The sequence below is a fragment of the Taudactylus pleione genome, unplaced genomic scaffold (assembly GCF_031769625.1).
Source record: "Taudactylus pleione unplaced genomic scaffold, aTauple2 ptg000629l, whole genome shotgun sequence".
NCBI classification, from domain to species: domain Eukaryota; kingdom Metazoa; phylum Chordata; class Amphibia; order Anura; family Myobatrachidae; genus Taudactylus; species Taudactylus pleione.
In genome coordinates, this window is record NW_028285031.1 from 2,759,405 (window position 1) to 2,774,430 (window position 15,026).

Consider the following 15,026-nt stretch of genomic DNA (forward strand, 5'->3'; position numbering starts at 1 on the left):
AGTGGCATGCTGTCACAGACTGGTTTATGATTGTTGGACCTTTCTGTCGCTGGTGTACACATCTATCAGGTGAGCTACTTGAGCTCCTTACAAGATTTTCTACTAACTGCAGGAAAAGGATAAAAGGATAACAGCAGCCGGGACTTCCAAATTTTTTTTATCCGGATGTCCCAAGGTCAGAAGAGAATCCAGCTCTACTGAAACTGTAAATGCAATAGTCTTTGTTTCTTTAGAAAGAAAGACTGTCGTGCAGGACTCATGTTCTTGTAACTGCAATACCCAGCGGATTGCAGAAAGTAAAGCCTCTATCCGGACACCAGCTCAGGCTCCTTAGGCGAATCAGGAGCATATTCGCCCCCTAAAACTGGCATCCTCTCCTCCTCCAATTGGAAGACTGAGGGCAACCGTCTCTTTTGGAGACCTGCGGAGAGGATCCAGTGGTACGGGAAAGAGCCATGCTTTTGAGATCCCATCCCTGGATTCAGCTAAGGGCCTTGCCTGCTGGTTCTATCTAGAGAGCTGTGGACCTGGAGGCCCCTTTCTGAGAAGCCTCCAGCTCAGCGGAGAGAAGGGATATAACGGATGTAACCTGCGCCGGTCAAGATGGCGGATCTGACATCCATTAAGATTGTTATTCAAGATTGCAATTGTCACACATTAGGGAGTTAGATGACTGCCCCTGTAAATTTTGCACTCATTTGCAGGTAAATAACTTTTGGGACGCCTTAGAGCCTCTTCTAGTCATGATGCATACAGACCCCACACAAACAACAGTAAAGTGTAGTGAAAAAGGTCAAAAGAAACTGAAATACAGAGAGGCAGGAGAGAGCTCCTAATAGCGCTCCTAGCAGTGCCAGAAAACGCTAGGCATAGAAGGAAGTAACCACTGTAATACAGTACTAATTACCTTGTCTGAAATGCTCTCCTGACCAGTCTAAACCCCACTTTATACTGACAGTTTAGGTTAGGCTTACAGTTTCATTATTTTATGCAGCATACAGTGTCCCTCCATGTAGTGGCCCCCAGCATACTTCAAGGGAAGCGCTGAGGCCGCTGGGAGGAAGGTATGGTGCTTATTTTTACTATAAGTGTACAATGTTATTATAAGAAGTCCTTTATTCCACTGGTATTCAGACCGAAGCTTACATCAACACGTTAAGCCACTGAAGCTCATTTGCTGCTTGGCTGCCCAGCTTATCGGGGTAGCTGAATACACCGTCTTGTTTTAGTGTCAACCTGGGTAACACGCTAAACGGGGAGCCAGGGCATGTTCACGCCACTGCTTAGCGGCAGTGTGACTCATGGAGGACCGCTAAGTATGCTGTAAGCAGCGGCAAGCGGTACCTCCTATATTGAGACAGTGGTCTCTTGTAGTCGGGGACTCCAGGCGAACTGTGTGCAGTTGCGAGCAGGTGCCCCCGGCAGCTCCATCGGTGCAGCTGTCCTCAATCAGTGATTAATATTCATTCAAAAGTGAAATTTATATCACCACAGAGAGAGCGCTATTGTTAGGTTTTTCCCCATATCTCATATTTGAACATTTGTACATGCAATTTATACACCTTATATAGGTACATTATTGGAGTGAAAACCCTTTCTATATTCCCAACATATTATAGTTAGCATTCAGAGACCCATCTGCTCCAGATCTTTTGAAGAACTGATGTGGTTTGTAATATAATTTTTTTGCCAATGATTCTTTAGGCCAGTGGTTCTCAAACTCGGTCCTAAGGACCCTACACAGGTCACGTTTTGCAGGTCACCCAGCAGGTGCACAGGTGTGTTCATTACTCACATATTCATTTGACACATTTTAAAAGATCCACATGTGGAGCTGATTATTTCCCTTGTGATTCTGTGAGGAGACCTGGAAAACATGCACTGTTTGGGGTCCTGAGGACCGAGTTTGAGAACCTGTGCTTTAGGTAATTAAAAAACACTGAAAATAAAATTTTACGTTACAGCTGGAGGATACAGAACAACATAGGAACACCCAATAGTTTATAGTATACACATTTTGTAGTTACAAAGCTACTATTATAATGATAAAATCTATAATTATAAAAACATTTAGCTAAGCCGGAACTATTTTGTTAGTCAGAATACATGTAGGAAAAACAACATTTGCCGAATTCATTTAGTATATTTTATTGAATACATGACAAAAACAGATGTTTAAAAAGAGAAGTATGATTATTTTTTTTACGATTTAAAAAATAATAATAAATTACGTGATAATCAGAGACGCCACCTAGAGTATGTGCATACACAACAGGGCATATATACACAATATACTGTGTCTCCGGAAGGCAGATCTAGACCATCTATCTGCAGGATATGTGAGGAGGTGTACAGGCAGCGTCTAGTACAGCAACATACACTGCGCAAGCCATTTATCTGAGAACATGTGCACAGGAGATTATTAATACATAGCTTGTAGATGTAGTTAACATTTCCATGATCACTTATGACTAAAGCAGCCTATACAGTCACGGAGATATATGTGAACGTTTGCACGCCTTGTAAGAATTCATATCTAGTTCTACCTGTCAGGAAACAAATATGTAATCTAGTGTGATAAGGAGAGTAATCTATATATTGGTCTTGATTTGGAAATACATAGACTTATGAATGTTATACTGGATTAAATAGACATTTGTTTTAGCAACCACCTCGTTACTGAACAAGTAAATGTTTCCATATCATAATAGAATGTAGTTTTCTACTCAGTGAGGTTCAAATCCAAATTACCGCACCACTGAGGCTGGCAATAAGAAATATATTATAATCTACACCCATGTGCAGATCTGCTGAATCCTTGTCCAGCGTGTCACACCACTGCGGTCAGACGATGGCCATACATGTATGTACAGACTGTGGTCATCGTCCAATTGGGTATGGTCTTTTTTTTCCCCCCATCTTGATTGGTAGCCGTCTGCTCCCCATTAGATGCAGTCTGGGTTTGAGTCACTTCGTGCTCACTCACACAATGGTTTGCACCCAGTTAGGTACTGTAAATAAATGGCTGTCTATATATGGAGACTTACTTAGGGCTCAGCATACATAGGTCCTGCTGCCATCTAATGAATGAGCTGGCCTCAATTGCAAACACTTTGGAGCTTTAGGATTGATCCTAATGTAAAACAAGCTGTCAGTGCACACAGGCTGTTACAAAAAGGTAACTCATAGTGCATTGCTGTACATCATCCAGTTTCTTAAAAGGACACGTACAGTACATTAAAGCATCCATTTTACATTAATGATCCCAAAGATTGGCAGTGTCAGTGCCACATTAACTATAATTAAGAATAATAATTAAAAAAAAAAAAGTCTCTTACGTCTGAACTATTATACGGTAAAGGAATGTGAAGCCTAAAATATAATTACATGAATGCACCACCAACAACATTCATATATTATATATATATCATACATGCAACAGAAATTGTTGCAATGTGAAATAGTTTCAAATTCAAATATACTTTACAGGAAGGAGAACTTTTTCATTACGCGCAGCACACTTCCTGACTGTTAAGGTGGGTACACACCTGAAAGATATATCTGTAGTCTAAAGATATCGAGTGATCTGTAGATAAATCTTTAGATGATGGTAGTTCATACACACTGAACGACCATCATATATGTGGGAGCCGTGGGTCCCGCTGGCCGGGGCCGTCCCCCTCCTCGTAGCTGCCGCTGTGTGTGTACGGGCGGTCGGCTGATCGCCCATACACACTTGCTGATGGACAGATATGTCTGCAGACATATCTGTCCATCGGCTGTGCTGCACAGCCAATGCGATATGTCTGTGAATGACGCCGTTCACAGACATATCGTCTGTACACCCTGGCCGACGTGCAGCAGATATATTGGCCGATCAATTGATCGGCCAGTGTGTAACCAGCTTAAAGGTGCCCATACACGGTGCGATGCACCGTGTAGGGCGACTGCCGATCCGTTGGCAGATGTATCGTGCTGTCACCGCCGCCAATCGTGCGGTCCCCGCAGACCGCACGATATGCCGGCCTCCCCCTCCTTCATCTGAATGGGATCGTACATCGCATTCCAGATCAGATGGTTTTGCAGGAAGATCTGGGGATGCGATGTACGACCCCGCAGCACGATATCATGTACGATATCGTGCCCATACACGGCATGATATAGCACCTATATCGTGCCGATCCGACGTGTATGGGGGGGCCTTAAGCCACTACAGGAGACCAGCAGGGAACCTTCCAGTAACTAAAATGACTGATTACAATAGCTTTGCTATGAAAGACGATATACAATTTTAAACATATAGGGGGATTATAAACACTGATGTACAGGTAACTGCAAAACATAAAATAATAATTAGGTTCTATAATCCCATTGCAATCAGACATTTGCTTTTAAAGAACACTAGGAGAAAGATGACAGAAGCTTATTAGTTCTAGGTAACTGCACCTTTTATTTATATTTGCCTGTGCTCCACTTTTCAGAGATGTCTCCTGTTATGTTCTGTCAATTTATAATAACTTTTACATACATATCTGTGAATACTGCAAAAATACATTTTACAAAGGGGCTACCACAGATCTCGCAGGTGACGCTAGTCTCCATACGGATCGAATTAATATAACCTAACGATCCTCACAGAATTCATAAAATAATAATCTTATAAATATGCTGAATGGTACTATAGCATAATATTTTGATTTAAAATTTAAACTGGTATTGTCTTGTGATTTGCTAGTAATAGACTTTGGCTCAGTGAGATCTAATAAGTGCAAACTCCAAAGTCATCTTTGCTGTATAAATTGTGTACAAAAGTCTCTTTTTCAAATACTTTCGGAAGCAATTGAAATTTATAATTGCTGTCTTTATGGATCATCCTGGTCCCTGAGGCATCTGCGAGGGAGCCCCTGAAATGCGTCAACATCCCCATGCCCACTTCACTGCAGAAGTGGCCAGGGCCCGAGAGAGCTGTCTACTAAAGATTCTCCTAGACATTAGAGAATAGTATGCTTAAAGTTGACCAATCATTTATGTACATATGAGGCAGCTATTTTGTGGGCTGAAGTAATGTTTATAAGCATGAAGCCTATGACTTCACTATCTAGTGATATTGCTGAGGCAGGCTGGACATTACACCACCTCACAAAATGGCTGCTGCCATCAAGAGCAGGAGACTGTTTACATTTTCCATTGAGAAATTCAATTTGGTTTTCTATGGCTGTCACAGGAGTGAATATTTGTGGTACAGGTGAAAAATCACATTTACATATAGGTGCTGTAATGAAATGTCTTATTTTGCTTTGGCTACTGAAACGCAGACTCTCTGATCTAAAAAAAACTTGGTACGTACAATGGTTAGTGAGCATATAGATTAGTGTGAAACTGACCCGAGTGTAGGCAGGTAGACTATTAAAGTGTTCCGCAAGCTGCCTGGCTGTCCCTTATTCCTTATATTTTACTTTCACTGCTATGTATCTGAAACAAGATGGTGGTCACAGTTGGCTTTGCATTAGAATGTGTAGGATTCCAGAATTATAATGTAATCAAATCATCAACAAGAATAACAACAACATGAAAGAAAAAATGGCTGAAATGTTTTAAATACCAGAATGACATAATAGCAGCAGTGTATTCTGCCAAAGTATGGCTATATCTAGTGTACGTACAAGTAGTTATAGAGCCAAGGAGAGGAAACAAATCATCATCACAGGAGAATTCCAAATATACAGGTGTCATTCAGGAAGATACATAGAAATAAAAAATAAAAAAAGTGCAGGAAGATATAGACACGATTCAAAGAACGTAAAATACATTAGGAAGAAAAAAAAAAAGTCTAGGATACTCTTCAGTATACCAATATATTGCACATTAGCTACAAGCCTATGACATAGTAGTTGAAGTAAGAGTGCATTAGTCAGGCACCAGGCAACAAGCAGAGAGCCATCAGAGGTAAAGGCACCCGTCATCCCATCTTACAGCAGGGCCAGGGGATTTCTTCAATACAACACAGGATAAACTTTTGCTAGTATCTGCAAAGCAAACGTACAGCGATGTGCGGGCAGAACAAGTGCAGTATGAAAGCAAAGCATGCAAAGGCGGGGACTAGAACTGAAAAGTTCTGTATTGCATTTACGTTACTTCGAAGCACAAAATGACTCCAATAAGCAATGTTTTCCCAGCGAATGGAACAGCTGCTGATGGGGGGAAAAAGAGGCGAAATTTCCGCAACTAAAAACATGAACTGTTTTCTGGTCTGATACAAAGCAGGTCTGACTGAAATGCCGTCTCCCAAATAGCTCAGGGCGGCATCTCAGCCTGAGACAGAAGACTGTTCATGCTCACTGGAGGAACTGATTTGTCTTTCCACTTTCTTTTGCTTGATCTTCTGAACAATGTCCACTTTCTTCTCAAAATAGCTGACCAGGGCCTGCTCAGTCAGCATGGATGCCAGAATCTGCTCAAAGGAGATGGACCACTCCGCATCAATGGTGCTGCCATACTTCGGCGTCGCATTGCCAGCTTCACATCCAACCAACACCGTGTCATCTGCAATATCCTCACACTGGAGCGAGCTGGCGCTGACCATGGAGTAGGAGGAGACTGAAGTGTCGTCCTTGGTTTCGTCATCAGAGGTTGGCTGCGTGGATGGGCTGTGCCTTTCTTCATTCCCTCTTTCCTTTCCAAGTTTTTTTATGTCATCTTGGGTGAGCACTGCCTGAGAGTTGCTGGGGACTGGGATAGGTCCCGTACACTGATCTTGCTCTGTAGCACTTGGACATCTGATCTCCAGGTCCAAGAGCTGCTCCTCCTCTTCGTTAGAAGGTTCTCTGGTTATACCCGTTTGCCCATCCTCAGAGTTCCTGAGAGGAGGATTAGAGAATTTTTTCCCCACCTCACCAATGCGCAGTAAGAGACTGGCAACTGTGGCAATTGCATGGTACAGTTCTTGTTCCACTGGGTCCTCGCTGAACATGTTGTAAAAGGTCTTGCATAGCTCAATGAACTGCTCCTATAATAACACAATAATATTAGCGGTCAGTGGCAAAGAAAAGCATTGCCCATATTTATATGACTTAGGAACTATAAGTACTATCTTGACATTAGTGGGTCAATCCAATTAGGTGCGATGCAAAAGATACAATGCGAACGTCAGCTGCACTAACAGTAGCCCGTGATTTGCGTATTTTAATAGACCCCTCAGGGCAGGGTTGCATAAAATCGGATTTAAAAAAATAAATAAATCAAAAACGGATTTATTTGATTTAAATAGGATTTTTTATTAAAAAAAATTTAAAATTAAGTAAACGTTTTAAATTTTAAAACGTTTACTTTAAAAAAAATTTAACAAAAAATCCTATTTAAATACAAAAAAATCTGATTTAAATCAAATAAATCAGTGTTCGATTTTTTTTTTTAAATCCGATTTTTTTATGCAACCCTGCCCCTAAGGATTCCATCTCTCTCCATGAGGGGTATTCAATATGGGAGCGAAAAGTCCGTGCTGGACTTTTCGCTCCACATCGGAGCTTTTCCTGGGATAAAGTAACGGGCGCACACCTGCTTTATCCCCTTATTCAATTAAAAAGCTACGAAAACGGGAGCCGGCGAAAAAAACGGGATTTACCTGGAAGAAATTGTAGGACCCCCCCTAAAGCTGTCAAAACATGGGGGATCACTAAGGGTACCCCCGTTTTAGCCTGCAAATGAAAGTCGGGGTTTTAAATAGCCGCGGCAGGTGTTTTTTCCAGACATTGAAGAAGTGATGCAGAAGACCACATGAAATGAAAATGGGTACTAGCATATTTTTAAGTCCCTAAAGTGTTTTTTTTTTAAATTCTGCAAAAATGCACCTGCCGCCAATAATCTATTCTAGAAAACACCTGCCGCATATTTGCAGAATAGCCCTGAACCTATTTCCCTATTTTTAAACACTTTTTTCCCCTTTTTTTTTCACCCCTAATTTTTTAATACATTTTTTGGGGTGTCCCTATTTTTTTTTTTAAACTTTTTTTGACACGGTTATTTTTTACATTTAATTCCCAGGGGTGCAGGCTATTTTTTTAAGCCTGCACCCCTAAACCCCAATTCTGCACTTTTTTTCGCCACCTATTCAGTGGTGAAAATTTACCCCCGTTTTTTTCAAAGACTTTTCGAACCTGCGAAAAGTCTATGAAATTGAATACGGGGATAATTGAAATCAGCGAAAATGACGATTATCTAACAAGGCAAATATACAAAGGAAACAATATAATATACATTTGTACAGAGATCTAACAATTTTAGGATTTAGTAGAAGTGATCATCTTCTGACTGTATTTTGCGACATTGGCAAATAATGATCTTAAATGACTGATAAGATCGCTACTGGTCAATATGATGTCAGGCCCCCTACCTGAAGCCAGCCGCCATATATTGCAGTGTGTGTGGTCAGCATATGTGTAACAGCAAGTAACTACTGATAACAGAGATAAGTAATAACTCAGTCATTTGCCTGGAGTACGGTGACCCCCTCACCTGATTCATCTTGGGCATGTCCTTAATAGTCTCCTTCCTCTGCTCCTTCTCAATAGCCCACATGCGCAGGTAATACTTGTAGTCAGGAGCACTGGCAGCTATTTTCTCCTCTAAAACAGGGAATATACTACTATTAAGCTGCATACACACACAACGATTTTATAAATGAACGATTTTAGTAAACGATTTTCGTTCATCTTTTCAAGGGAAAAATGAACGAAAATTGTTTACTAAAATCGTTCATTTACTACATGTAATGAACGATTTTTTTGAACTACAAAAGATTTTTGCATATTCCCTTACTGAAAATCGTTGAGTTGGTTAGTCTGCCTGAACTACAAACGTAAACGCGCATGAACGATAATCGTTCATCGTTTTAACTTAGAAAGTGAACGATTTTTTCAATGATTGAACGATAAACGATATCATTAACGATAATTGTTCAAAAAATTGTTGTGTCTATGGACCTGTTTTCTTCAGCAAAAATGAATCAGATGACATAATATCCACCCTCTTCTTAAATTCCATCATTATACAGTGTGTCAGGAAACACCTATATATTCTAATTTTTGTGAAACAGGTATATCTACTCAATATATTAAATCATTTAGCAGTATGGCAAATTCAGCAGTCATATTGTGCAGTGTAAGCTTCTAAAGCAGTGTTGGCTAACCTTGACACTCCAGCTGTTATGGAACTACATAACCCAGCATGCACTGCTACAGTTTTGCTATTAGGGCATGCTAAAACTGTGGCAGGGCATGCTGGGCTATATAGTTCCACAACAGCTGGAGTGTCAAGGTTAGCCAACACTGTTCTAAAGCAATCTGTACCCATGCCGGGGCCAGGGATACAGAAACAGCCTCTGATCTTATTACAGCACCCGGTGGCTGCCATTGTCAGGGGATATAGAGGGATATAGAGTTATGTACAGGGGGGTGATCAGTATTGCAGGGACGGATGTGACACTTGTGTAAACAGAATTTAAATTTGGGGGTTTAATGATAATTTTAAATAAACTGCTGAATGTGTAAAATGATTTATTGTATAAATACCTTTTTTATCCTGGTCTTCATTCTCAAGTGCAGGTTCATAGCCCTGTGCGTCAGAATCTGAAAGCAAAATACAACTACTGTAATACGGAAAACAGCATCAATATCCCTCTCCGAGAACACCTGTCGCCTATGCACAGCGGGGACACCTCTGTTGTGGATGAACAAATAATATGCATCCTATTACCGACATCATCCTTTACACTCATTGGTGTAGTTACCAAAACGGATGGCTCCGCTGTATCTAGGCAACAGCTGCCCTTTAACCCGAAAAACTACATTATGTACCATCTATTCTGGTTATAACAGATGGAAGTCAATGCTTGACAATTAACTGTTAACAGAACAGGACTCCTTATTTCGGGATGAAGACATCTGTGCCTGCATGGTGGTAAGAGGGTTTATTTACACACTTACAGGGTGCTCTAATCCCACACAAAGTAAGAACTAACCTGGGAACTCACTCTGGAGAATAAGATCCAGCTCGGAGAGATAGGGAGATACTGCAGTCAGAAAAAGAGGGGAACAGGAAAAGGAGAAGAGAGAAAGATAAGAGGAGAAAAGAAAGGAGATCAAATAAAGGTAACTTCCGAGAAGGAACGGTACGTGGAGGACCTTTATCTGAGGACGTTAGGATACATGCCGCATGGATACACGGATACATGCCGTCACATTACCTAACTCGGATGGCGGCTACAGTAGAGATTACTCATTATTAGGCTGTTCTCTAGCACTAGGAGATACAGTATTGTCTCTTCAGGAGTTACTGTCCTATGTTTATCCGATGCACATTTATTACCTACTGGGATTGGAAGAAGTCAACTATTGATCCTATCTGACAATCCAGCAGAGGGAAGACACTGACCACTTGTAAGTTTAATAAAGCCTATTTAATGTGTCCCAATTGTGTAATCATTTATTAAAATGTTACATGCTTAACACGGGTGAATATAGCTAGACATAATCATGTTGTATTGGAACTGACTATACTTCTGGGATTCTATTACATACCACATGACCCTGCTGGATCTGACAGCTTCCTCAGTGATGTCATCAGTGAGGTCATACCCCATCCCCATTAAGCCAAGGCCCCATGCTACTGTATTGTGAGGGGATTATTAAATTTTTATTATTTAATAATTATTATTACTTTATTACATAATTATTATTACTAGACTGACAACAGAGCTCTGGAAGGAAATGAACAGTGACGGGTACACAAATGGATGAACAACAGATGTTACGTTATATAACCAGACATACTAACGCCATAATAGCACTCTTTTAAATATCTCTATAAATACATATTAGGTTTACAGTCCCTCTAAGTCAGCATTGTCCAAAAATAGGGATATCATTCAGCTCTACATCCCTTACATACGTCTGCACAATATTATTGCAAAGTCAACTTACTCTCTGGAGTTACGTCCTCAGTGAAAAAACTTGTGGCTTCTAGGGCAGATTCTGTTTCCTCCGGACTGAGAGCTATAGAGATAGAAAGTCAGCAACTCATAATAATATGGGGAGACGGAACTTTATGGGGCAAATTCAATTGGGCTTGCAGTAGTGCCCGGGGCTATTGAATAGCAGCCCACAGAATGCCTACATGCTGCACTTACCACAGACTTCTGTTCGCACTCTCCTGAGGTCTGAATAGAAATTGCAGCTGCTGCAAGCAAGTTAATCCATAGCTTCGGGTATTTAACCTGAAATCTATGGGTTAACGCGCATACGCCGCTTGTTTATTGCGGGAGGAAATGTGGTTTTCATTGAGTAGCCCCGGGCACTAAAGCTTGAGGCTATCTGCCTGGTAAGCACCGTTTGAATGAGCCCCTATATAGGGAATCCAACATGCAGTAACAACCAGTAGTAACGGAAACATTTGCGAAAAGTTTACTGGTACAAACAACAAATATAAATATAATTATAAACTCCTGTAAATAACATCCATATAAATAGGGAGTTCTGATGTCATCGCTTTGGCGTTTATTAGGAAACCTTTTCTAGTAGCATGGCTGCTACATGTTCCTTCCTCCCTGTCTACCCCATCTGTGTCACATCTGTTTGTCTGCCCCTCCCTTTTAGAATGTAATCACTTACGAGCAGGGCCCTCTACCCTCTTGTGCTTCTCCCTACTTTACTTTCATTTACTTCTTACTCCCCACTAGGGCACGTAACACTTGGATGCTTATGTGAGTGTTATGGTCGCTAATGTAGCAATGTATATTATCCATGTCAGTGTCCTGCACTGTATTGTATTGTACTGTAAGTCACTGGCCGCCTATTTGTTTATGTACTTTGTAAGGCGCTGCGGAACACTTGTGGCGCTATATAAATAAATGATAATAATAGTATAAAGATTAATGCATTACTGAGAGTATACGATTTGCATATAGTTTGTCACCAGTGTTCTAGGACAACATGTACAAAAGCTTTCTACAGCTGAGTGGCTTAATATGATCCTAGAACTCCTATCCTTATAAGTTACAGTACTGAGTGCATTATCACATATATATTTGCATGTATAACGTTTCACCATTACATGTTGGAAGTATGTTAAAGATATGTCCTCATACACTATTGCTGCAGTCCCATCAAATAGCCATTCTACCCTGTAAGTGTACCAAAACATTAGATCACGGGAATGAATAAGGCCACATAAGAACATTACTGTAAGTTAAATTAGTTCAAAACTGGCATGGTACGAGGTTTGGGAACATACCCAGTGTTCTCCCAGAAATTTTTTCCAGCCGGATGGCATCCAAAAGTAGCCGGGTGGGGGCCTTCGAAATTATGCGCGCCGGGAAAAGGGGTATCTCCCTTACCAATCCAGCCCGACAGGTCTCAGGCTGCTCCCCCACTGGCTCTCAGTCAAAAGTGCCCATTATGCAGTGCCCCCTGTAGTTGTCCCCTTTATGCATTGCCCCCTGTAGTTTAACTGTGTCCTTATGCATTGCCCCCTGGCTGAAGTAGTGCCCCCGGACTGGTCCCTTATGTAGTGCCCCCAGGTTTAATAGTGTCCCTTATGCAGTCCCCCCCAGGCTGGCCCCTTATGCAGTGCCCCCAGGTTTAATAGTGTCCCTTATGCAGTGCCCCAGACTTAAATAATGCCCCCAGACTGGTAATGGCCCCAGCCCTTACCTTTACTTGCTGGCCGCTCCCGCTACCTCAAGCTGACTGGATCTAACTAGATCCAGCAGGCGCGTGGGGCAGGCTCCTCCTCAGTGCATCACTGGGAACGCTGGCCTCTGAAGCATTCGGAGGCTTCTTTAGTCTCCGGTCACTTCAGAGGCCAGTATTCCACAGCGAGGGTCGGCGGGGAAAAGTGCCGGGCGGCAGGCTGTTTCTGCCAGGCGATGCTCCCGCAGAAAACAGCCTGTGGAGAACACTGATACCTTTTCAGGGATAAATATAAAACTTACAATCAGAGATCAAATATGTTTAAACATTATCTATAAAACAAAATCTGCAAAAATATGGCTCATAGAAAAAACCCAGACTTATAGTACATGAGACTTAAAAATCACAAAAGAGCACCTGTCAGAGCATCCGCCCCCTGCCCTCCTAACCAACACACTTATATACATAAGCTCTGTATGTGTAACTGGCCCTCCTACCCAACACACTTATATACATAAGCTCTGTATGTGTAACTGGCCCTCCTACCCAACACACTTATATACATAAGCTCTGTGTAACTGGCCCTCCTACCCAACACACTTATATACATAAGCTCTGTATGTGTAACTGGCCCTCCTACCCAACACACTTATATACATAAGCTCTGTATGTGTAACTGGATGACGTTAGACATTCACTACTCACCAGGAGGAAGGTGCAGTTTATACAGAAACTTCAGCTTCTCAGTCATATCGCCGTGATACATTCCACCTGATATAGGAAGAGGATATAATGTTGGTTTCTCATACTGCCACTTCTGAGAACGTGCTACAATCTAATCCTATCCGTATAAAGTATGGGATTAGAACACTTACTAACCTAATTCTACCTAACCATGAACCCTGCGCACTAGAGCAAACAGAAGGCAAAGTTATACAAGGGGCGGGTAACTGCAGAATTTGTCTCTCATCAACAGACTTTCAAGCTGGCAATAGACTACACAATAGTGCAGACGATCCAACAGAACATACGACAAGCTAAGCAATGGCGCGATTATTGGTGGGCAATCAGAGGTGACAAAACTTCAGTTATTCATTTGATATGTTGATATGTGACGCTTGTATGTCTGTATAAGAAGTGCTACGATGCAGCGGCCGCGGCTTTATTCCACGGCAGGAGTCATTGTGCTTTGTACACAGATTTAGACTCAGCCGCACACAGATATACAAGTGTCACTTATCAAACTAATCAGTGTAGTCTCGTGAAGCGGATTGTCGCATCTGATTGGGCGATAAAGACGCTACACAGCTCGGTGTGGCTCGTACAGCTTATTCAGTCTAGGATGTATTGCGGACACATCTGTATCGATCACTGTAAGAATTGCTCTGTAATATTTTATAAATATCCCAGTTTTGTAACAATTATCTGTGCGGACAGTCATGGATCACGGTTTCTGCACCCCCTCCCAATATATATCTTTTTGTTTGTTCATTTTAGAAGCAAAACAGTGTTGTGAAAACACAGACCTAAAACATGAAACATGCAGCTGCTGTACTGCTAATGGCTCGTCATAGCAGGAATCCAGTTACTGCAATTTTAATGGATTATGTAAGAAGAACAGAAGTTATGCCAAAATGAGCCACACAAGTTCCATGGAACAAGTGGACTTGCACATGGACTTGGCATGTGCTGGCCGAAGGGTACAGGTTTGTCCTAACAGTGCTGAGGGGAGAAGACAGAAGTGAGGCTATGCCTAGAAGTCTGCCAGCCAGTGAGAGCTGTGAGTGGGAGGGGCCTCCCTGCAACTAGACATACGCTCTAGGAGATTATATAATTTCCAACATACAGCTGGGTACACAACTATGCAATTATAAGCCCAGTCACCCAATATCAACTGATCGGCCTGATAATTGCATAGGTGTGCATGCAAGAGAGTTAGCTGAGGTTGCATCGGGAAGTCAGGATTTTGTGTCCAATTGTGATGCCCGACATTCCAGTTCCCTTGAAGGAAGCCCACGCTGAACTAGAAATAGCTCAGTGTATAAAGGGGGCACAATGATCCGATAATCGCTCAGAAGATCGGAGCCTTTCTCAAATCTGCAGTTTGTGTACCTTGCTTAATGCCAGTTCCCGGAGAGAGACACCCCATAGACATTCTATTTAAAGGCAACACTGTCCACTAAATACATCTTTCAATAATTTTTTTAGTCAGGAATGTAACTTTAATTAGGAATACTTGGGGAATGTGATATACTTTGGTTAAAATATAAAAAAATAAAAACAAAAACACTGATGTCATCACCTTATGGGCATTCGTATATGCTGTAGATACAAGAGACTTAA

The 15,026-nt window shown here is 41.6% G+C and overlaps 1 protein-coding gene across 2 annotated transcripts in view; it reads right to left on the reverse strand.

Annotated features, from left to right (window-relative positions):
* Positions 1-2,132: 2,132 nt before the first annotated feature.
* The window catches only part of TBC1D9B (TBC1 domain family member 9B), an 81,073-nt gene continuing 68,179 nt past the window's right edge, over positions 2,133-15,026 (reverse strand). Inside the window, exons 17-22 of one of the 2 annotated variants that reach the window (XM_088454755.1) lie at positions 13,389-13,454; positions 10,977-11,048; positions 10,016-10,066; positions 9,567-9,623; positions 8,512-8,621; positions 2,133-7,006 (exon numbers count right to left, since the gene is read on the reverse strand). In XM_088454755.1, the coding sequence (XP_088310881.1) occupies positions 6,308-7,006; positions 8,512-8,621; positions 9,567-9,623; positions 10,016-10,066; positions 10,977-11,048; positions 13,389-13,454 (1,055 nt within the window). In that variant the 3' untranslated portion in view covers positions 2,133-6,307. The remainder of the gene's footprint in view (positions 7,007-8,511; positions 8,622-9,566; positions 9,624-10,015; positions 10,067-10,976; positions 11,049-13,388; positions 13,455-15,026) is intronic. The other variant, XM_088454756.1, reaches the window with a different exon arrangement.